Raw genomic sequence first — 23870 nt, 5'->3', positions numbered from 1 at the left:
CATGCTTTTTCCGCCATGTCTGTATGAAAACAAAGGCACTGCGCATATTCTATCGCGATATTTCATTTTCTTATCGTTGCCCAACCTTAACGATATGATATGACCCAGCCCTATAACCAATGCTGGTGAAATCTGTTATATATCGAATATATTGGAATATCAGATTTTTTAAATGACCAAATATCGGTATTGATATCCTAAAAAAAAAAAAAACCCTATATTGGTTGGGATCTACTACAGATGGATGTGTGGGGAAACCCAGCAGATCAGCAGTTTCACCTTTCTTCTCCATCCTGATACTTGGGTTAATCTTCAGCAGGTAATCTTTACCATATCTAAAATGCTATAATGCACTGAGTTGCTACTATGTGATTGGGTGATTTGAAGTTTAATTATCAAGCAATTTATCGTTTCTACCTAATGAAGTATGTGGTATTCATTCCTGTGAAATCATCTGTAGCATAGCAGTCACTTTCTTGGACATATTAACTTTAGCTCACTATCACAGCATTGCAAGTGTTTTTGTAAAAAAAAAAAGCACTCCGCCGTCAAGCAAACTGGCAATAACATCAAAAACCGCCAACACAAATAAAATAAGCGTCACTTTTAGAATTGATTTTCCACAGTTCTGTGGTTGTGCTATAATCTCAACTCATTTTTTGCCAAGGAAGACATAGAGTCCCAGAAAGTGAACATTTTAAAGTAAAGCTGATCCATCGGTGCTTATATCTGTTAATGTGTGTAGCTTAAATTTTTTTGATGTACATACTTGCATCCTCCGTCCTGGTCTTGGCTGAGGCTGGGCTAGGCTCGCCAAGCCCTACAGCATTGCGTGCCACCACCCTGAACTCGTGCTCCACCCACGCATTCAGACCCACCACCGTGGCTGTCAGCATGTTACCATTGACCACCTCTGGCACTGCAAAGTGGAAATTCAGTTCTTTAATAGAAAAATAATTGAACGCTAAACAACTGGACTCCAACTGAATGATGAGCAAATAAATATCCAGGCAAAATAAATACTACAGAAGCCTCTTTTCAGCGTACCTGTGTCTACAGCCTGCCAGCCCACGGTAAAAGGAGTTCGAGCCTGGATGATGTAGCCGGTGATGGGGCTGCCGTTGTCCCTTCCGGGAGTCCAGGATAACTGTGCTGTACTGTCTGTGATTTCCTCCACTGATACCTTGTCCGGAGGACCTGGGGGACCTGCATCAATCAGACAGTGACGAGGGTGAACCCAAGGTGAGCACCCATTTAAAAAAGCCTCCTCTCATCAAGCTCATAAAGACTTGTACACATTGTTACATATCAAGGCCATCACACTCGCTTTAATTAAGGGCTGCGCCCTTGGTGTGTACACGCTTTATGTGTGTGTATGTGTGCGAGTGTGGGATTCTTAAGTGATGAGTTCACCGGCTGTGGAAAGATAAAGTGAATGGGATCGTTTATTAGAAAAGGAAATAGGTGCTTCATGAGGAGGAGACATCAGTAAGTAGAAAAAGGAAAGAATAGAAAAGCGAGTGTTTGCGACTACAACATGCTCAGTCTTTACCATGTTATAGCCGTTTGCTTTGCTGCTCCATTATTCAAATGCTTTCCATGATATTTTGCTGGTGTGTAAATGAGCCAATTACAGTCATTTTCTGTGATAAACATTGCCTTCTCAAAGCACCTGGGACAGCTATTAGAGTTTGTTTAGGGCAGGAATACCAATGTAAATCACCAGAGATACGCTTGTACACGGAGCCAGATACACCAGGCACATATCAACAAAGCTACTTCAGCTACCTCAGAGCGAGCGTGTACACCATTACTGCATTTCAGTAACAAGTACAGTATATATTGTAAACAGGAGCTGACGTTACAGACTGAGACAGACATTTTTGCTTCCCCATCGTGTATCTTTAGCGAGAGCCTCGGGGATGTTTCGCACCCTTCTGTCAAACTTTTTTTGCTTTGAATACTTTTACACACGCTCTGTGGTAGCCGTGCTACGGCGCTCACACAAAAGCAACCGAAATCTGGCCCTTCTCTTACCTTTGACGACCAAAATGGCAGAGGTGGACAGGTTTTCCACATCAGTGTCAATAACACAGACATATTTCCCACCGTGGTTCAGCTGGATGTTACGAATCATCAGATCCCCTGATATGCTCTGAAAGAGAGAAATAAGGTTAAGTAAGAGATGTAGCGTTAATTAATCTTCCAGCCTGTGGCTCTGGGATGCTTTTACATTTCATAACATCCAATACAATCACAGCGACTCCGGGCCGCTGATTTTTGCATCTTTCAAACACAAACAACTGACATGGCAGATGTACTCAGAGCAAATAACCCTATTGGCCGTCCTTCAGGCACTATCTAACCAACCGGCCTCCAAACCCCCTGTAAACAACTACCCGCTACACACAGGACACACAAAACAAACACAGTCGAGCTAATTGGCAAAGCAATCCTAATTATTCTCTAATTACACAAGCTCAAGCAAGATATGAGTCTAACTCCCAGTGTAAAGAGTAAATATTATTTTACATGGGCTGCATGCATGTGATGGCCGTGAGGAACATGCAGCGAAACACAGCAGCAAATGTTAATTTTCTTATCTGGAAAAGGGGAGTTACTGTGTGTGGCTACATAAAGCAGAATTACCTTAAAAATGAGGTTGTAATTCTGCATTTTTCTTTGTTTTCAAAAAGAATGAAAATCATTCTTTATTCCTAACATCTTCTAGTGCTTTCGACTACAAAGACACCTCTCCTAAAAACAGCTAGCAAGTACGGTGCATAGCTCATTTCTCTGTACTGACAGAATATGTTAGCGATCAGAATAGTTTTTTTTCCAGCATCCGTGAAAGTATTTGTTCATTTTAAAATTCATGTGGGAAAACGCGGCACAAAATTACTCATCAGTCGTACGCGGCGAATCTAAACTGTGCAGCTGATTTAGCTCTTCATAGCTCGCTTAAATATTCTTTCAGTGCATTCCAATTAGCCGAGCATTCATCACATCGCAATGAAACAACCTAACCTAAAAGCTATCATGCTACACTTCAGCATGTCTGCGTCATTCAATCATCTTGTAAAGCGAGATTATTAGAGCCCTCTTGCACAGCGTGACACGCACTTGCTACTGTACGGCATCAGATGGGTCTTTGGGGGGGATCAACTGATTGATTGTTTGGGGGTTTTCTGATGGGTGCTCAAAGGCAATAAGAAAAGTATTGAAAGTCAGCAGACTTAATACGCTTTATCCAGGCAACATTACTGCGCTCTCATTTGGACTGCTGATGGGAGTCGGGCCTTTTGAAAGTCACCTCTTGAAGTGGCCTGTCACAAAGCATGTCAGCCAGAGAAAAAGAGTGTGCTGCTTTAGAAACTAGTCACCTGGGGGAGAGCCAGGTAAGACTCACTGCAGTCACAGTAGATCTCATCACCTCCAAAGGCTAGTGATCATAGTTCCACTGTGCCGCGACTGGGCATGAACACCCATGGATCTTCACCTCTCTAAGGCAACTGACAAAGCAGAGCTGAGCCGAATGGCACTTCTATGCGCCCAAGGGATAAAGTGACTATCTTTCTTGCTCTTTTTTTCTCTTTTACCCTTCCTTTCATCTTCTCTCCTCTTCCCTGACAGTTTTGAAGCGCCATGCCTGATTCTCCTTCCAATGTCAGCCGCCACCTGGCCGACCCGAGAGCTTGCGATGCGTCGCGGGCTTCCTGCCTTGGCAGGAAGGAAGTGATGAGGCAGATTTGCTTTAATTATGTTAATTAATTCATCAGAAGCTGTTGAGCAGGGGGTTGGTAATCTCTCTGGACAGGGGAAACAGACTCTGTGAAAACTATCTCTCATTAAATGCCTATGCACAGTTCAATGTCATTAGTAATTGCCATTTGCTTTCATGAAGAAACGAGTGCGCCGTGTCCACAAAACCGTGAGCGTATTGAGATACGATGTCAACTATTACCACATGAATGGCAGTGATCAGACTCTAAAACCTCGGATGATAAGCGGCGGTATGTGAAGCAAAAAGAGTGTGCATAGCAATTTGAAACTGACAAGCTTTGAACAATTAACTTTGCCCTTCATCAAAAGGAACAAATATTCAACAAAAAAAATAATAAAAAGGCGTCACTTATCAATATTTCAAGGCATATGGATTTCAAATGAACATTTACTGGTGCCAGGCCTGCCCTTGGTGAATGCCAGCCAGCTCATTACTTAATTATTTCGGGACTCTAGATTCATAAATAGGTATGCAAATTCAATTACAGCGCAGGGAGATGATAAGAAAATGTTCTCCCTTGAGGTACAGGAATTAGAAGTTGAAGGGATGAAAAGTATAAAGACTTTATTAACGAGGGCCCTCTGTAAGACTAAAATGGCATTTCACTGATATATTTTTAGAGGTGTAACACATGGCAGCTCGCACAGGCAATTCAAAAGGTAAGGATCCCAATTACAGAGCTGATACCGCCATTCAGATACTGCGGTATCTGTAACTGATATCGCTACCTTTTTGAAATTCTGTCCACAACTGACCACAGAGAAACCTTCAAATCTTCGCCTAAATCTCTTCATTTGAGTATTATTAGGGTTTATGAAGCCCTCAGCCGGGCTGTGGAGCATACCCTTGCGCGTTACACACTGTGTCCCAATTAATCCCAAAGTAGCCAGAAAGTATCTGAGTTTAATGCTCGACATGACTCACCCCACCCACTCTTTCAAAATGATCGCTGTCTCGCTGGAAGTCGATGAGCTGGCCGTTGAATGCCCACGAGAAAGAGACATCCAGAGCTGGATCGGAGGCAATCTGGCAGGGTAACACGATGCTCTCGCCAACAATAATCTCCATGTTAGTAGGCCTCATGGTGATTCTGGTGGGCTCTGGCCAGACAACAGATGACAGCACAAGCATGATAATATCTCTGCCACTGAAACCTCTAACACCACCATGACCCCTGCAACTGCCATTTCACTCCAATTCGCAGCTAAACCGAGCAACAGTCATTAAATTACCCATGAATGTGGCTTTTTTTCTGATTTTAATAAGCACTTAAATTCCAAGCTTGTCCATTAGTAACATTTAATGACTTTGCGGGTTCACATTTTATCTCCCTAGATCAATTTGGACGAAAAAAAAAAAGTTGTTTGAAACAGGATTACTGAGATGGGAGCACATTCTTACTGGTGACTGTGGTGGATTGGGGGCCTCAGAATATGTTGACAAAAGGTCAGAGTAATTAAATTTCATGACATTAAATGGTTCAGCTGTCAGCGTATGAGAAGAATAGAAAGTAATGAGAAAAAAAAAGTTGCACACACAACAGATTAAAAATAGGGGACTACATGAACGTTTTATGTCATTGCACTCATAAATAATGACCTTTAACTAAATCAATGATAAGCATTTGTTGCTTACTTAACTGTTATTTTAGCTGCTATTTACCAGGCCCATTAATTTTACAATATCCTTGCTTGATAACACACGCAATAAGCTGAAAGAAACAAATACATAAAAATAAGGACAAGAAAAAGCTGACTTTTATTTTGGAAATACTTCAAGGAAAGTCTTATCAACTATACGCTATTTGAAGTTACTTTAACATAAACAATCAAATCAAATTTAGCATATAAGAGCAGAAAACTCGCCATAGTACAGGATAACATCAGCCCTGGATTCTGCCCTGCCTGGTTTTGTTGTGGTCTTACCAAACTCACTGATTCACCATTCAGTCCTTCTCTGAATAGAAATCTTGACAATGCCTGCTGCCTTAAAAATATCAATGAGTGCATATTTCATAGAATTTCAGTTAGAAGAGCTGAAAGACGAGACTGATCGTCACAACTTCTGCCAGCAGTTACAGGATTTTTTGGATCAGCACTTCATGGCATGTGTTTGAGTACACGTGTGTGGCAAGATCATGACCCATCAAAATCCAACAGTTAAAGTTTTTAGCCATGTTCTTGGTCCAAACAAGTGTCCAGATGGTTGCTGTAACTCAATCTTTCCTAGCACAATGCTGCATTGCAGCATTGTTGTGGCTGGTAAAGGACTACTGTATTTGTCATCTAATTTTGGATGTTTGCAGCGATTTAAACATGGCCACCAGCACGCTCAATAACCACCATAATCATATTCAGCACTTGTTAAAGTGAAACAGCATGAGCTTTATTATTAGTGTACACACATATGACTGATAATAGCCTCTTATCTTATTTAACTCTCACCAAGAAAGCTTGTATTTCCTAAGGTTTCAGAGTTTGTCTTGTTCCTTTATTCCATTTAAAAACCGAGAGTTAATTTTCCGAGTTAAAATCTTTAACAGGAATGAATGAAATGCTGTTTTTTTACGGGGTTTTTTTGGTTTCTTTTCTTCTCTTTGAAATCAAGAACCCATTGTTTGCAAAAAATTAGCACAAGCCTTGAGAGGCAAATCAAAGTTCTTGAATGGGAAGCGTGTCAGGTGTGATGACAAAGAAGGGATGGAGCAGACAGTGAAAAGGTTAATTAACTGAGAGCGATTCGACTTTTAGGCCAGACTTACCAGTGACAATCAGTCTTCCTGTTGTGCTTGCCGTCCCAAACCGATTCTTAGCGATACACGTGTAGCTAGCTGCATCCCGTTTGGTTACATTGGCAATCTTTAATGTTCCATCTGGAAGCAAAGCAATCCTGAGAAGAGAGCGGCTTTTTACTGTATTTGGTAAGATAGCGATTGTAAAGTAGGACTACAGTGTTCAGCTCCTTTTTGGATTTGTATATAGTAATGACGTTTCCATCTATCGCCATGTATATAATAAAATTCTCAAAGATTTGTCAAATAACTCAGATTTAAAGACTTTAAATCGATGAGGTCAGTGTGAAACCCCTATCATGCTGAAAGGTCACCGACTGGCTAGATATTAAAAAAATAACATGCAAAGCCCCCCACTTTAAACAGTTTTATTATATTATTTCCACTAGCTGGGTCATTAGAAATCTGTAGTTATTTAGAAGATGTCTATCTCCAAACATGTATAAATCAAGGCATGAGCTAAACATAAGCTTATATAGAAATCAGATGGTTGTAACAATTTTTCAACTGATGTGGTATTCAGTGAGAAAATGTGTGCAAAATTCATTTTCTAAACACTGCTCCAATTTACAGCGTGACTGCATATGTGAGTAAACATTTCCCTTCCAGTGTCTGCATACATCCAGTCTTGAAAGAGTACGTGGGCTTCACATATGCTAAATGTCAGTCAGCTTGGGAATTCTACCAATTTTCCGCCGCTATAGATGCAGCTTCCCATCTGGAGCCGACTAAAGAGGCTCTGTGCTGTTTTGACAAGACGCCTTGCTCGTATTGTTCTTTTTCAGACCTCCTCTTCAATAGGCAGCATGGGAGCGATTCAAACGGCATTTCTTTCCTGTACTGGGATGCCTGCGTTTGACTTTGTATTGAGTTTGTATTCAGTCTGTCTGTTGTGTGTGAGCGTGTGTTCCAAAGTCTTGATGTACGTACGATAACTTACAGGAGGTTTTAGAAACTATCTGAGCTTTTTGATTCTTTTGCCTATCGAGATGACAAAAAGCCTGAAACGTGACATGCTTTTGGAATTCTCTACCTTTAAATGCTTCTTTATTGTGAAACGTTCCGGTTTATCCAATAAAAAATCCAACAGAGAAGGGCACCAAACTAAATGAAGCACCACTTTATACCACTGAAAGCGACACTTGATGTTGGCTCATTGTCTTTGTGCCTGTGTTCTGAGTTATTTCTTGTCTATTGAGACTGCTCTCCGATCTGCATCAAAGCTTTCGTCTCTGCTGTTTGGTGATTGCATCAATCAAGCCCTTGTAACTCTTTGTCTGTCATGATAAAACAGATAATTACAGGTGCAGTAGCTTCATTCTTACTTTAGAGTTCCTTCCTCAGTTTACAAGATGAGCGGGAACTCCATTTACTACTCTTTTATCTTCTTAAATATTTAACACAGTGTTGATATGACCACCTAGCATCTTCAGTCTTCACACCGAGCTATTTGCACACAAGGGGGCACGCAGTATATGAGCTATCTGCAATTTTCCTGGTGGGTGCCCTCTCGTTCTTCTCATTAGCCTTTCCTTCTATGCATCTCCGCAAATGCCAAATGCACTATTGAAACAAGTCAGCTTGCAGTGAATGCGAATGAAAGCTGCCAGTAATATACACTTGGATTTTTATCCTACCTTTCAGTTCTCTGCAGGATTTCATTCCCTTTCTTCCACAAGCTAATTGCTGGGGGTGAGGCCTGAGGCTTGCATTCAAGAGTGACTTCGCTGCCTGAGCAAGCTTTTAGCAAGGCCCTTAGTGGACTTTTGGAGAAAGTAGGAGGTGAAGCTGCATGTAGGGGAACAGAGAAAGGTGTGAGATTAAAAAATATATATATGGGCAACCTGAACCTTTGCAGATCAACCGTGCTGTACTGAGATAAACTCTCCTTCAGCTTTCAGAGAAAGCAGCCTGAAATCTCAGCACAAAAGCCTACTGGTCTCAAAGCTCGCCATAGTCATCCCACCCTTCAGCTGCACATCCTTGAATACACCATTCACCTCAAGCATGTCATAAACTATTGTCTGCACTCATCAGTTTTTTGTTAGCCATTGTTAGGACACTCAAGTGTCATCACATGTATCAAGAGAGTTGAATTTCTTATTGAGCCAGTCAGATGGAAGTCATCAAAGCTTTGCAAATAAATCAATACCCTGTCTACATGAGAAGGCATGCACAATGCCACAAAACAATGCATTTGTAGTATCCAAATCAATACGTGAAATGACTGAAAGTAAAACGAGACACTCTATCAGATTCACATTTTTGCTGGCAAAGCCCATGGTGACATCAAATGCGTGCACAGACTGATTGCAGAGGTACGTTATAGCAGGCTGCTGGTTTTTATCTTAGGAGATGATCAAACGCATAGACAGATAAGCAGGATAAAAGCAGGAGGAGGGAGGCGATCTTACCTAACACCATTAGCTGGGCACTGGAATAAATAATTCCATGTTTGTTTTCAGCCACACACTGATACATCCCAGAATCGGAACGGTTTAACGAAGATATAGAAAGGGCCCCGTTTTCAATTTGTCCACGGCCCTGTGGAGGAAAGAGAAAGAGTCCTGCATATCCATCGCAAGGCCAGCCTATTATATCCAAAGGCACAACAGCAATTACTGCAACTCTGCATTTTATTAATCCTTTATTTATCCAGGTAAAAAATCTCATTGAGATTAAAAATCTCATTTCCAAGAGAGACCTGGCACCTGCATATGGTAAGCTTGACATAGATGAGGAAGTGCAGTGGTGAAAACTATTTATCTGCTTCTTAAACACACCGAACAGAAAAATTGTTAACATAACTTATATTTCATGACCTTTCAGGATGATCATGATGATGATGACAGATCACATCATTTTTAACAGATAAAGTTGTCTCGGTGCTGCGTGGGGAGGGGATCGATGCTTTCTAAAGCATAGTCTGGCTTTAGAATAGCTAACGTCTGCATTAGCATACATTAGCTAACGTACCCATTAGCATACATTACTTATATACACACAGCATATTAACATTATTGCATTTACAATTTCTGGTACAGACCAGCTCAATTTTTTGTTATTAATTGGAAACTATTTAGAAACTAAGAAATTTGAGCCAGAAAGGAAAGAAATGTAACATATCTCCATACATCAGCCATCACTTGCTCCCCATTCTTCAGCCAGCTGTAGGATGGTTTAGGCTTTCCATTGGCCTTACATTCCCAGAAGAGGTTTCCCTCTATGGAAAGAGCTGTGTCCGCCATCGTCTGGAGCCAGTGAGGTTTAGCTTGGAATAAATGAAAAGGTTACCTATTCAAACATGCGTTTTAGTTATAGAAGCACTGGATTAGTAAAGAATTGCATCAGGAATCATACAACCATAAAAGCAGCCTGGCATTAAAGCTTAAATTTAAATCAAATTTTAAACTTTACAAGTGGATTACCAGCATAATGAGAAACACGGGATGGTAAACAGATCTGAATATTAACTGGAAATGAATTTAAAGCCCCTGGAATAATAGCCATTTGTCATTTCTACCCTTAGCTTGTTCTGAAATTTCAACAACATTAAGCCTCAAACGTCCGCAGAAAAAGGTTTTATGTCGAGCAAATGGGATTCAAGCTGCTGGCCATCTGCATGTTTTCTGGACAACTGTGGATATATATGTTCCATTTGTCCCTCCACCTCACTGTCATTCGATTTGAAACGGCTCACTTACCGTGGAATGAAATACGGCCCCGTGCAGCATTTTTGCCTCTGCGATTCTCCGCCATGCACTCGTACGTCCCCGCATCCTCCTGCTGGAAATTAGGGATTTCCAGGACGGCATTTGAATTCTTCATTTTGACTTTGCTGGGGAAAGGGACGCCGCTCGTTCTCCTCCAGCTTATTTCTGGGACGGGGCTGTAAAAGAGAAACAAGAAGTTCCCAGGATTGTAACTGTCACTCGCTCTGATCAAAGTGTGATTAAGGACAGAAGGAAAAGTAGTTGTTAGAAAAAGTAAAAGCTTTGTGAATTCTCGTTCCCTGCAAATCAATCCGTGATTGCCAAGCTGTCGGATGCTCTTAAAAGAACTCTTACTTCTGCTCCCTTGTCTTTTTCATACGTTCCTATGGATTGATGAATCTGAGGATGAGTAATGCTAACGCTTGTGCATTCTTAAATCGTCTTGAGTAGCTGTAATTCATGCATGAATGTGTGTACCGTTTGTGTCACAGGCATACAGTGACTTACTTTCCCAAAGCGAAGCATTCCAGTTTCACCGCTGATTCTTTCGCTGCTGGAACTGAATCGGGAAAATGGACTTCTATTTTGGGTTCATATTCACCCATTACTCCTACAAAAGGGAGACAATAGATGACAAGCTTTTTACATCAGTGATTAACAGCAGACTCACACGCACCGTGAATCAGGCAGAGAGAGAGCAATAACACAGCGGGGCAGCTAATGCAAAAGTTATGCATATGAATACAAAGTGACCAGTGAAGGCATTGTAAAAGAGGGGGGAGGGGGGGGGGATTAAGAGGGGGGCTATAAAAGGACTTATTTAGCAGAGATTGATAACATTTGGCTATGTGACTTCATTCAGGAGTTTATTTACATTCACATCACCGGGACAGGTCAGTGACTTCCTTGCAGAGAGAGTAGCCTGCCCTTTATTATTAGCAATCACAACCTGGCAGTCTCTAAGTAAAAGCTGATTTGGGGTCCTCTTCATGTTTTCAGATTAAAAGTCAGAAAAGACTGTGATAAAGCTGACACACTCTCAGGAAAACATGCAAAATACGCAACTGCATCTTCCTCTGTACTTAGAATATATTTGTGGCATTTTGATAATAACACAACCTAAGAAGCCAGCTCATAAAAGCGTTGTGCTGCAGCTGGAATACAAAATGAAATTAGTGGCTTTTATGTAACTCTGTGCCACATTGTAAAAAGACAAGCTTTGGAATTCGTGTCTTTACTAATGGTTAACAACTCATCTGTTGCTGTCTTACGGCTCAGTTTTAGGCTGGTAATAATCCCGTTTGCTGTCCTTTCGATTTTTCTTGTTTGTAATAATGCACTTGTAATTGTTTGACAGTCACAGCTTTCTCATTTTATGTCATCAAAGCTTGTAAACAAATATTAATAGCATTAATAATTCATAAATGTTCCACATTCTTCAGCTGGAGGAGGATAAACACCAGCCAAATGGACTTTTCACAACCCAGCTATTATCTGTTGAGTGCGAAGCAGGTCCTACCACCTTGCTGGAGTACGATCAATTACCTGCTTTTATAATGAAATTAAAATGTGGAACTTAAATTATAACCTAGATCTTAACGAGCTGAAATCATGATGAATCCGGGAATGCAGCCTTCAGGCAGAGAAGTCTGACAACAGATTAAAGCTGCATGGCATATGAGCATAAAGATGAAAGCCTGATTTTAGTGTTTACCATCGCTTCTGAGGACCAGTGGTGTGGGAGAGCTGAGGATCTTCTCCCTTGTGACAGTGTTGTTAACCACACAGGTGTAGTTGCCCACATCTGAGCGCTCCACTTTGGCGATGTACAGGCTTCCTGTCTCTTGAGAGATGAATCTCCGACTGTCTTGTTGGACAAAGTGAGGGTATTCATTGAAGATCCACGCAAATGTCAGCTCTAGAAGAGAAAGGAAGACAGTTGAACTATGCAGCAGCGGTCCACTTTCACACCTCGGCTGATTTCACACGTGTTAGTCGCATTGGCCCCCGCTGGAACAGCTGTATCAAAAGAACTCGGCTACGGCCTTAAAATGTGAGCGTATCATGTCATTTTCCTTCACTTATCTCAGTTTCCTTGGGAGGAGATACCAAGACTGGGTGACTGTAGCAGCTATCAGTGCAGAAAAAAAAAAGGAGAGCTAAGGAAAGGGAGCGAAACAAAATGGATTACAGCGCGTCAGTGACCCTCCCCTGGCACATGGCCTCCATTCCCTGGGTCCCTGAGCGCCTTAGTTCAGGGGTGGCACAGGCAAGTCAATGGTTGGATTGAGGGATGGATGGATTGGCACAAATATATGTTGTCATGCCCCTTTTCAAATGGTAGGTCTACCATAAGAAAGGAGAGACTTTCTGTGATGAATTACTGTGGCATTTTCTCAAAGAAAACACTGCAAAGACTTTCAAGAGTTAGGAGATGCTCTCAGTAATCAGCCACTTCAAAGGTAGTGGGCTCAGAGTCAAAAGGTGTACACAATGACTGTCAATCGCCCTGAGGGGGGAGCCCATAGATGGGATTGAGCGTCCGAGCTGGGTGCAGCGATGCAGATACAAAGCTGCCTCTGATTAGGCAAAAGCGGCAGCATAGTCAGCATAACCTGGAGCTGAACTATGTGTCTATAACGGGCAGTAATATCATTTTGCCAAGCAATTCTTTGTTAAGCGACAAAGAAAATACAACACAAGTGGTTTTACAGTACATGGAAGATAAAAGTGCCAAAAAAAAGCCCTTGGAGTAAACAAATGTCTAAGGTGGAGTACAATAACATCTGCTTGCAATGGTACTGTATTTAATTTTTCATAAATGGGTGTTGGGATAATGCATACGGAGGGGGAGGAAAAAGCTTGTGCAGAATTCAAAGCCAATGAAGTGTAATGAAAACTAAAGGGAATGCCTCTTACTGTAGGCATCAGATAAAGTTCAAGGTTATGTGGCACATCATCGCTTTCAAATTTTAAAAAGGAAAAGAGGGTGGAGAGAGGGGACAGCAGCGAGAGAGGGAGCCAGGAAGAGAGCAAAAGGGGAAAGAGGTAAGGAAGAAAAACAGGGACAACAGCCTTGCGCAGCTTTACTTTCATTCACTTTGGAAAATGCAGGAAAACACAGCTGTGATACGGTTACAACAGCCAACTGCATATAAACCTGTGTCAAAGAGAAAAGCTGTCAAACTGTATTTCACAGAGTACTTTGACCCATTATCCCAAAGACCAGCTGTACAATGCTGTGCTACAAACTGCTCGCTTGTGAAGGAAATTGGTTGTTCCACTGTGCAAGCTATTGTATCAAGAGGGTGACAAGCTAGGCAGCAGCCATTGTGTTTTTTTTTTTTTTAGTTTTCCGCAGACACTCAGAGCAGTCGGGCTGAGCAGCCCGTGTCTTTATCTCGTCTATTTGTAGCCTCTGCTTTATCAAATGCAATTTTAGACTCTCACTTGAACAATTAAAGCATCTTTTTTCTTGAATGTGTGGAGGTGCTTGAATATAAGGCTAACAGCCAACAGTGCTATGTTCGTTATTTTAGCCTAAATACTGTAAATAGTGTGAAGACAGAAGCCTGGCTCTGTGCGAAAACAAAACAAAGCAAACACCTCTTAGCTCCTCTGAAGCTCGCTAATTAGCATATTTATTTCTGTAAAGCTCAAGTGCAAAAAAAAAAAAAAAAGAGAAATTGTGGTTTTATGGAGGTTATCATTCTGGCACCCTACCTCCTTTATAACCACAACATTTTATACAGACTAAGCAAATCATTATACTGTGGTAATGAGCTGCTTCAGAGGTGCCGTGGCCCAAATATTGTCATTTTTAGCCATCACCAAGCTAATTTCTTTCCTGTTTCCAGCTTTGTTTGAAGCTAGGCTAGCTAATTGCTGGCTTTAGCCTCACACAAGCAAGAAAAAGTATATTTATTTCCTAATTTAACTCTCAATGAAAGTAAATAAATATCTTTCTAATTTGAGAAACATGGCTTTAATTAAAAAAAAGAATCTGAATGAAGTGGAAAGAAAAGCACCCAAGTGCGGATGGCTTATAGGTGTTCTCAATAAACAACATTAAGATGATTACTAAGAGCATGTGCACACATTAATGGGTGTAAAACTGGATTACGTTTAAGAAAAGGCAGTAATTATTCATCAATGTTTGCAGTTTGCACTCAGTGGAGGTAATTCTTATGAGCTGTGTTTAAATAACAACAACATATAGCAAACTTACCTCCAGAATGTGGCGGTGGTCCACATAAAAGAACCACTCCTTGGCCTTCACGCACATTGACAGCACTCCTCACTGATTGAGTTTTGAAGTTATCCAGGTCTGATGAGACAGAAAACATTGAAACAGAAGTGGGTGGCGGTTTAAAAGAATACGACTGACAGTCAGATTGACCAAAAAGTGTGATTCAAAGATTTTCTATATCCATGAGGGTTACTTTTAAAGAGATAGTTTTGAAAACGGGGGGCATAATTCTCCCCAAACTCCCTTCACAGAATCACTGAGCCATGTTTTTGATGCTACATTTTGAAGATTGGGACTTTATAGGGCATCATTGATTGCCCTGGGACACCTCATGACAGCCTCCAATACTTTCAAAGGCATCTGGTGTGCTGATGAAATAGACGGACCTGACTCTGTGACGTTTACCCTGCAACGCTGCACTTTAGGAAGAGATTAGGCTGAAATAAGATCAAACGAGCAGGGGAAAGAAGAAAATACTGTGCACAGACTGAACAAACACTGGTGAGCGCGCATGACAAATGACAGTTTGCAGTGCCAGCAGCAATAAGTAACATCATTATTAAATGTGGTGTAATCTTGCACTTAAAAGCATTAGCTTCCCCATCAATACTCTCAGCACAATCTATCCCCTTGCAAATGAATGAGCAGTTGCTGGCAGACAAAAACTAAACCTGGGATGATAAACCACCCCTGGCTTCATGACTGATGGAGGGAAGCTGCTGCAGTCCGCTCTGTACTCTGTCTGCACCCTCTGGCTAACAGCCTGGAGTAAGCCTTCCAAACACAAACAAAAGAAAGTCAGTGTGACCGATAAGGGAAATTAGGAGAAGGAAGATTATGGAGAGAAGTGGGACAGAGTGTTGGTAAGATTAATGAGCGGCTCTCTGATGACCGCAGTGAAATCAAACAGAGCCAAGTCACGGCAGGACACTTAGAAGGCCACGGGAGGAGATGGCTGACTTGAAATACAGACAGAGGCATCCTGATCTCACTAGGTTGTCTTTAGAAGAAATGTCAATAAGAGAGTCGATCTTCAAATGACATTTAGGATTCTCAGGAACCGTGTTGGAGCAAGAAACGTACAGTGGTACGTACTGATCAAATCTTTGGTAGATGTGCACTAAAACATTTATATAATGAATACGGACCTAGACTGTTTAATTCAACAAACGCATGGATTTTTTTTTCCCACAGTTGTGGCCAATTTCTGGATTATTTCTTCACAAATTAAGCAGGTAAAAGGACTAGAGCTGATTCCAAATGTGGCAATTACATTTGGAAGCTTTTTCTGTGAAACCGCATGTGGTCAAAGGAGCATGCAATTGGAAAAAAAAGGACCATCCTCAGGCTTTACAAACAAAGTGAATACATCAGAGAGATAGTGGGAACATTAGGGGGAGGCCAAATTAACAGTTTGGGACATTCCGAGAGAAAAGAATGAGTTCATCAACATAAAAAGGCCTGGATGTCTGCTGAAAACAACCGCAGGATCCTTTCCATGGCGAAAAGCCCCTTCACTATTCAGCTCAGGAGGTTGGTGTTTCTCTTCCAATTCAATCATAAAACCAAGACTTTGTGAGAGAAAACACAAAAGTGATGAGTAAAATACTGATCGGTCTCAAAAATTGAAAGGCCTGATTGGATATTACCAAATCAGCTGAAACTAAGATCAGCCTTTATCAAAATAAGGTAGGTAAAAACTGTGAAGACCATCCCGAGCACACAACATCCTGTGTAAAACACAGCGAGGGCAGTGTGATGCAAAGACACTGTTCTCACTGACAGAAGACAGAAGCAGCTGGATTCATTCTGAAGTGAACAGTTCTGCTCTTACGGCTCAGATTCACATAAATGCAGCAAAATATTTAGAGACTCAAAACCAACTCAGGAGTGTCTGAAGCCAAATAAGTGCAGTTATGCAATGTCTGAGCCAATCACCTGTCCCCAGTCTTATTGAGTTGCTTATCACTTGCTGAAGATGAAATTTTAAGTTAGACCCACAAAGTAGCATCTGAAGATGTGTGAAAAAAGTGAAAAGCATTAATCAGAAATTCATTCTTCCTTAGCTACTGGTGAGAGGCACGTACCCTGCCTCTTACCAGTAGCAAAGTATTACAAATGAGCATCAACTACAACTACATTAGACACCTGAAAATATGCACATATTGGAAAGTGCAACTGTAACCACTAAACAAAAAGAACAAAAATTGTGGCAAGGTTCAGACATTTATGGATGCAACTGCTCAACAAGCCTGGCAACAGCTGTTTATAATAATAATGGCAGGACCTTTAGAAGCAGGGGAAGGTGAATCAGAGGTTTACTAATAATTACTTAGTGAAAGAGAAACAGATGGCGCCTCTTCTTACAAAACTGCACAGAGACGGGTGAAGATGAAGCTGGACTCGGTGCTGGAGGGGATGTGCTTCTTTCTTTGCTGGGAAAAAGAATAATGGGCTTCACTGGAGTGAACTGACCACACACTGTAACTCTGAAAGCTAAAGGCCAAACTCACTGTAGCTTCAGTGATTCCTTTGTAAGCAGAATCAGTCTTTGCCATACGAGAATGGCTTGCCTAGAGATTACAGAGTGACCATTACAGCTCGACGATGATTGGTCTGGGCAACGGCGGCGCCATAGAGACATTCCCTGTTATATATTGTGTCCTACTGAGCTCTTGAGTAAGCTCCTTTACCTGCTACTCAGGCACTACAGCACTGGTCTCTAAGCATATGACGTACTATTTTTCCAAAGCTTCTGGTAAAATTGTACCCAGTGACACAATTTCTATCTCTGTCTGCACCAGCATTGCTTTAAAAAACGTCTGACAAGGAAAGAAACATGACAATGTGACAAGTTGTAAAGAAGCCAGCAGTTTATTCTGACTGTTTAAATAATAGGAACAGCTGTGTCACATTCTGACTGTCAGGAGAGAATCAAGCAATGGTCAGTGAGTCTTGTATGCCAATTTTCACAGCGTGACTCTTTCTTAGCCCCTGTGAATGTATGTAATGCGTAAAAAATCAACTCTGCAGAAAAATAAAATCTATCCTATCATCAAACGTAAGGAGCTTGTATTATTTTTTAAGCCACAGCTCTTCCAAAGACTGAAACAGGAAAATAACTGCTGCAGATCCCCTTCTGCTAATATGTAATTCATGAAATACAGATATAAAGAGACAATGGTAATTCAAACCACTGGGTTTGAGACCTGTGTGATCATATAAGTGGCCTTTTTTTTTCTGAATTCCCAGATCTCATAAATGAGTTTGACCTTGGTTGTATGAAAGCAGACTTTTTAAATCACAGTATTTTAAATTAATTTGGAACATTTTTTTACATTGTAAAAATGAGCTGTGGGAGGATATGCTTACAGTGGTTGCAGCTGAATTGTGAAGGCTAAGCAAAGCAAAAGAAAGCACGACATTTCTATCTTAGGGCAGTAGCCTCATTACATGGAAAAACTGAATATCAGCCTTGCTGATCTTCTAGACCTCCCTCACTGTGCATTAGGCAAGACAATAAATGTCAAGCAGTTCTCCTCTTCACCCAGTCCCCACGAGTGAGATTCATTACTGAGCTGTAGGGATAATGGCAGTCCATCTCCTGAGAGGAAGTGAAAGGCTCTCTATCCTTGGGACATGATCAATAGTCAGGAGGCCTGATCAAGAGAGGAGAGGTGCCTCTACACTGCCTGTCTGGAAGGTGGGACCACAACCAACAGCATCACTTCTCAGCCCCTTTTGTCTTCGCAGGCTGCTATAGCAGCAGTCCTGCTACTGTCTGATCCACTTACAGTCTTCTGCGCATATTACACATAAAGAAGTAGCTGGTGATTGCATAGACACAAAGACCTCTTAAGCGTTAGTTGTGTTTGTCCGCTTTAAAGTCTGTATCACAGAGGCTTGCACTTGGTGAAATATGAGGCAGTTTGGATGGAGCATAGATGCTGTCAGAGCTGGAACCGCTAATGAGAATCAATGGAGTTCAGAAGCAGTCAGAAGCTTCCTCACCCACTGTGTTTGTTGTATCTGACATTTCATTCGATTACCATTTCCCCTCTTGAAAATCTATTCCCAGGCAATCTAAATGAGAAATCGTAATAGTAAATGAAAAAAAAAGAAGGAAGGCCTGGGCTGCAAGCATATTACCCTCATGTCAGGCTGTCAGACAGCAGATACAAAGAGATGCTAGAATGTCATAAGTGTGTCAGAACCATGCCAGGAATGTGTTAGCAATTGTAGGATCACTTACATGCAAATTGAAGGCTGGCTCTGCGGCTGAGTATGGACCCCCACGTGTTGAAAGCTGTGCACTGGTACACCCCGGTGTCTTGGTCCTTGTCCAGGTTGCTAATGATCAGGCTGCCCCCAGACATGTGACGCCGGTAGTCATTCCCAAGATCAATGAGTGTTCCGTTTAGTGACCATCTGGAAAAACGCAAACACAATCAGTAGCTGAGCCCCCTGGAGATGAACACTCGCAGCGTTTATCGATTTGATCAGTCCGCCCACATCATGCTGTGAGGATAAAAGGTGAGCAATAAGACCAGGGCCCTGTATTATTAATGCAGAAATGCGAACAGCTTTTGCAGCGAGTTAGGAACAAAGAAAGCATTTCTTGTCACTTTAGACTTCAGTAGACTTCAGTTTGACTTCATTTAAGGATTCTGTTTTGCTGTTAATTTAGGCAAATTTCCAAAACCCAGCAAATCATCTGTGGTGAATATTGATTTTCTCCTAGTTGCATGAAGAAGTGGATTTTATTTCATCTCATTTTTAATTACCTCCACAGAGGAGGATTGGTACGCTTTAAAAGTCTGCGAGCCAGATGTCTGGAAAGAAAAAAGGTTTGCTTTTCTGATGTTTGCTTAAAATCTTATCTGGACATGTGAAAAAGGTGAACAAAACAAAAACAAACATACTGACGTCCTCACCTTGGCATGCAGTATAAAGTACTGGTCATGTGATATTTGGTCAAATCAGATTACCCTGACAAAGCACTGACATAAATACCTGCACTTAGACTGCGTTCCTTGTTTAAGATTTAGTTTCCATAATTTAAAGATGCAATGAAACATTATCAAGTAATCAATGGCAAAGTAACTGTAAAATAATATAATTAAATACTTTTCTCACATGTCATCTGGATTTACAGCTACTTTTTATGGTATTAAATGATCCTGATTACAGGTAAGTCATACCTTTCCCACTGTGAAGATATCTATGTATCTATACTGCTACATTTACTTCTGTTCAAAGTATATGCACAACTTCATAAAGCAGCCATCGTGGCTGTAGACATTGGAGTTTTTGTAGCGTAGATGTAAATGAAAAAGAAATACTATGACTGTATGCCTACAATGTGTGCAATCTGATGCAAATTGAAATATAAATGGAAAATAAAATGTGTAAACATTTTGTGGTTGGAGAATTACAAATGTAAAGGTCTGTGCGGCTCTGGCAGATTTATGCATTCTTTGAGTGCTTTCTAATTAGTTTTCTGTTTGTGCTTTTGTGTTTCTGACTTATTGCTTTCTGACACTTTCATATTGCATTGTCTACAGACCATTTCCTTCAAAGAAAGGTCACGAGACACTCTGTCATGCAAACAGAATTCAGGAAGTGACAGCTATTAATCACAGCTACCATCAGAGAGGAAACACTGAATAATGTTCACGCTGAATAATAAAAACACTTCATATGTATTTCACTGGATTTCAAGGAGATGCAAAACTCCTATACGGTACAGAGCATCACAGAGCGTTAACACTGATAAAAAATCAGAGTTCCTCAAACTATTTTAGAAGTAAAGAAATATTTTAATGCCATGTGTAATGCTGCCTTTGCAACAGGACTGTAAAATGACAATTCCAGTGACATGTGGGGAAAAAAAATCAATATACATCTGTTCCTTCCTAGGCAAACTAGCAGGCAGTTAGGATGATGCCTCATATATTCCTAAAGCCATTCGTGGTTCTCCCCAGTTTCCTCCCTGACAGATTACAAAAGACGAAGCTGTCTTTCATCTCGTAGCCTGTATTATCATCTAACAGTCTGTGCCCGTCACTTAATCTGACTGATTTTGTCACTGTTCCAACAATATTACTTTTAAATGTCCTGAACTTGAAAAAGCTCAGGTTTCCAAGAATATATCTGACAGCACAGGCGTTCAAAATAAAACACTACCATTTCACTATTTGCTCATGATGTCCCTTTATGCCTCCATTTGAATTCTCCACTGTCCAATTCTTCCTCTGTTTGTGCCAAAGGGAGGATTATTGTATGTGCGAGAGGAGGTTAAATGGCAAAGATAAGATAAGATAAGATAAGATAACCTTTATTAGTCCCACACGTGGGAAATTTGTTTTGTCACAGCAGGAAGTGGACAGTGCAAAAGTTATGACGCAAAAATTAGAATACAATAAGAATAAATACAGTACACAGCTGTACAGAATAGAATAAAATAATATACTATATACAGTAGAATAAAATAGAATAAAAATATACAATAAGATAAAAATAGAATACGAATGCTATATACAACTGAGTAAAAATACAACGATGCCAGAAAGGATTATTGCACTTAGTGTTATTGCACATGTGTGGATGTGTGTGTTTCTTCAGTTAAAGTCTTTGTTGTGGAGTCTGACAGCAGTGGGGAGGAAAGACCTGCGAAATCTCTCCGTCCCACACCGTGGGTGCCGGTGTGGATGAGAAGCTAGTCAGACTTGCAGCAACCCAGCATGATTGAACTTAATGGGAAAGGAAGGTGGGTAGCCTGGACAGATCACACACCCATGGAGCAGACAGCGATGGTGCCTCTGCTCCACCAACACAATCAGTAGGCCACCCACCCACTTGTGCTGCACAAACATCTGAGACAAGCTTTGATATTAGCAGACCTGGGGAACCTTTTTTTTTGTATGGGATTCATAGATAAGGAAATATCAACAAGGGCAAAAGGGATGCTGACTTCTTGTAAGCACAGTCTTGTGTAACATGCGCTGTCCTTTAGTCATTGCAGGATGCAGCTATGCCAGTGTTTGCCATTACCGTCCAATTTTGAGCTAAATAATGAGCCCGCTCTTGCAACTTTTCCCATGGTGACAGTGTAAGCTCTGAAAACATATGAAAGAACATCCACATAACACGCTGTGCAAAACATCTCTATAGACCCAACCAGTCTGCACTGCTTTACATCAAAGGGACAAGAAAGTAGAAATGTACCTATCTCTTAATGGAGTGCTCTGTCACAGCTTTGTGGGCCTCGGATGTGCACATAGTGAGATTTTCCACTTTCACCTGTTAAATTTATTTTACAGTTTATTTGAATTTTATTTCATTTGAGAAAATGTGACAGACGTCTCAGTCTCACCTGCTTTCTGCAGAATTCCTGCATGTAGTACCTGATAATCAATGCGTGCATTTCCCTCATCACTTACTTATTTACATACATTCATTCAGTCACCATTCAAAATCAGTGATCACTCTATTTTATAGACAATTCAGATCATGCCCATCAAAAATGTGTCTGTATAATATACAATCATTTTTAGAAAGTCTGAATTTTATTAGTGATTAATAAATTTACTGATGCTTTGTATATTCGATATTTTTAACTACCGACTATTTAAATGTAGACTGTGTTACACTGCATTTTGTTATTGACAATGGCTTTTACAGATGTTTTTGTACTTTACCTTATTGAATTCTTCCAAATGATGACATCAAGTTGTCAGGAAAGATCAAAATTGCATCACTTACATAAATAAATGTTCTAATTTGTACATTAACAAATCTATAGTTTCTAACTTATAAAAGCATAAGAAAAATGAATGTTTCAGCTTTTTAAAATTAAAGGCAGTTAGTCTTTAACACATAAAAGTACACATAAACTAGGACCAAGAGTTTTTAATGTTATTAACTCAATAATGACAGTTAAATTATGAGTCTTACTTTCCATATGTGTGAATGAACCGTCATCACATGTATAATAAACGTGTCTGCAGTTTCCAATAATCAATCAGATTGACAATTTTAGATTATTAATAAAAGCTTTTACACATATTAGCTGTCATAAATGTAAGGTGTTTGTAAAAGCTCAACATTTTGCAAAGGTGTTGCGTTTTATCACAAAATGTATCCATTAATAAACGGTTTTAAATAAAAAAATACATCATTCATATGGATGTTATTAAGTATCAATATAAGAGATAATATAATATAAGTGAACTATGGGTTCATGCTGTCAAATAAACTGGGAGCAAAAGTTCTCTCAGAGTAAGTCACTGAAAAAGACAAAAAAATGTTCAAGTCTTCAGTTTCAAATTCTAGTAAGTGATTTGTTATGGGTTCTTACAGTAATCTGTATCTGTCAGTGATAATAGGTTGTTATAAATGGATTTAAAGGAGAAGATGAATTACAGAGAGTCATGCTGAAAGAGGGTTTTTTTTCTTTCCAACCTGGCAACTCAATAAAACTGCATCAGTAAAAGAGTTTGGCAAGCCAGAGTTCTTAATGTTAGTGCGCTGAGTGAAACACACTGAATCCAACACCACATCAGGCAGAGAGGAGCTTACAGTAAGTCACAGAGAGAGAGTCCAGGAGAACAGTCCTATTTGCTGCGGTGTGCTGCAGGCACAGACTGAGCTGAGCATGCTCTGAATGAACTCCTCGTGACCTTGAGGTTCACATCAATTTTGCATGAGGTCTCCTCGTCAAATAGACCAGGGACGATACTGCACCACTGGCTCACCTGGCTTTCCTTGAGGCCAGACACCCACAGAGACGGCAGTGACCACCGAGACCACATGCAGTTCACACATACACAATTGCAGGGCTTAGGAGCTGATAATGGAAATTCAACTGCTGACCAGGGTACTCTCTGCTATTATATTTAGCAGGCTATTGCTGCCGCCTTTTAATAAAATGGTGTTCATTTTGCTGTCGAGCCAAACGTAAGAACGTAACACCACAGACAGACTTAAAATCGCCCTGTATCAGTGTCGCTTTGCTGTGCAAAATCCTGTGAGCTTAGCGATATATTAGTAGATACAGATAATATAGCATGAATACTCGTGCAGCGCGATCAAAGTCCACATATGCAGAATTAACCTGCGCCTAAGACCACATCGCTGCACTCTCTCTCAGTTCATCCATTTGTTTTTGAAATGATTTTGCAAGCCCGAGGCTCAGAGAATTTTCTCAGCCTATAAAAGAGCATGTAACTCTCTAAAAGATAAAAATCGATTCTATTTGTTACAGTTTCTCGATTCGGTGCCGTTATCTGTGACTGAATTCTAATCACACCCTCCCAGTTCTACGCGTGTCCC

General features: G+C 40.6%; 1 protein-coding gene across 1 annotated transcript in view; it reads right to left on the bottom strand.

Annotated features, from left to right (window-relative positions):
• Nucleotides 1–23870, bottom strand: part of cntn3b (contactin 3b) — a 54330-nt gene that overhangs the window by 12818 nt on the left and 17642 nt on the right. The window contains exons 4-16 of the mRNA XM_004567412.3: nt 18790–18965; nt 14517–14615; nt 12003–12206; nt 10796–10898; nt 10280–10464; nt 9710–9846; nt 8990–9119; nt 8213–8363; nt 6546–6673; nt 4709–4884; nt 2038–2155; nt 1048–1206; nt 770–919 (exon numbers count right to left, since the gene is read on the bottom strand). Of these exons, the coding sequence (XP_004567469.1) occupies nt 770–919; nt 1048–1206; nt 2038–2155; nt 4709–4884; nt 6546–6673; nt 8213–8363; nt 8990–9119; nt 9710–9846; nt 10280–10464; nt 10796–10898; nt 12003–12206; nt 14517–14615; nt 18790–18965 (1916 nt within the window). The remainder of the gene's footprint in view (nt 1–769; nt 920–1047; nt 1207–2037; nt 2156–4708; nt 4885–6545; nt 6674–8212; nt 8364–8989; nt 9120–9709; nt 9847–10279; nt 10465–10795; nt 10899–12002; nt 12207–14516; nt 14616–18789; nt 18966–23870) is intronic.

The sequence above is a fragment of the Maylandia zebra genome, linkage group LG5, assembly GCF_041146795.1.
Source record: "Maylandia zebra isolate NMK-2024a linkage group LG5, Mzebra_GT3a, whole genome shotgun sequence".
Classification (NCBI taxonomy): domain Eukaryota; kingdom Metazoa; phylum Chordata; class Actinopteri; order Cichliformes; family Cichlidae; genus Maylandia; species Maylandia zebra.
Note: the sequence above shows the minus strand (reverse complement) of the source record. Positions and strands in the feature narration are given on the sequence as shown.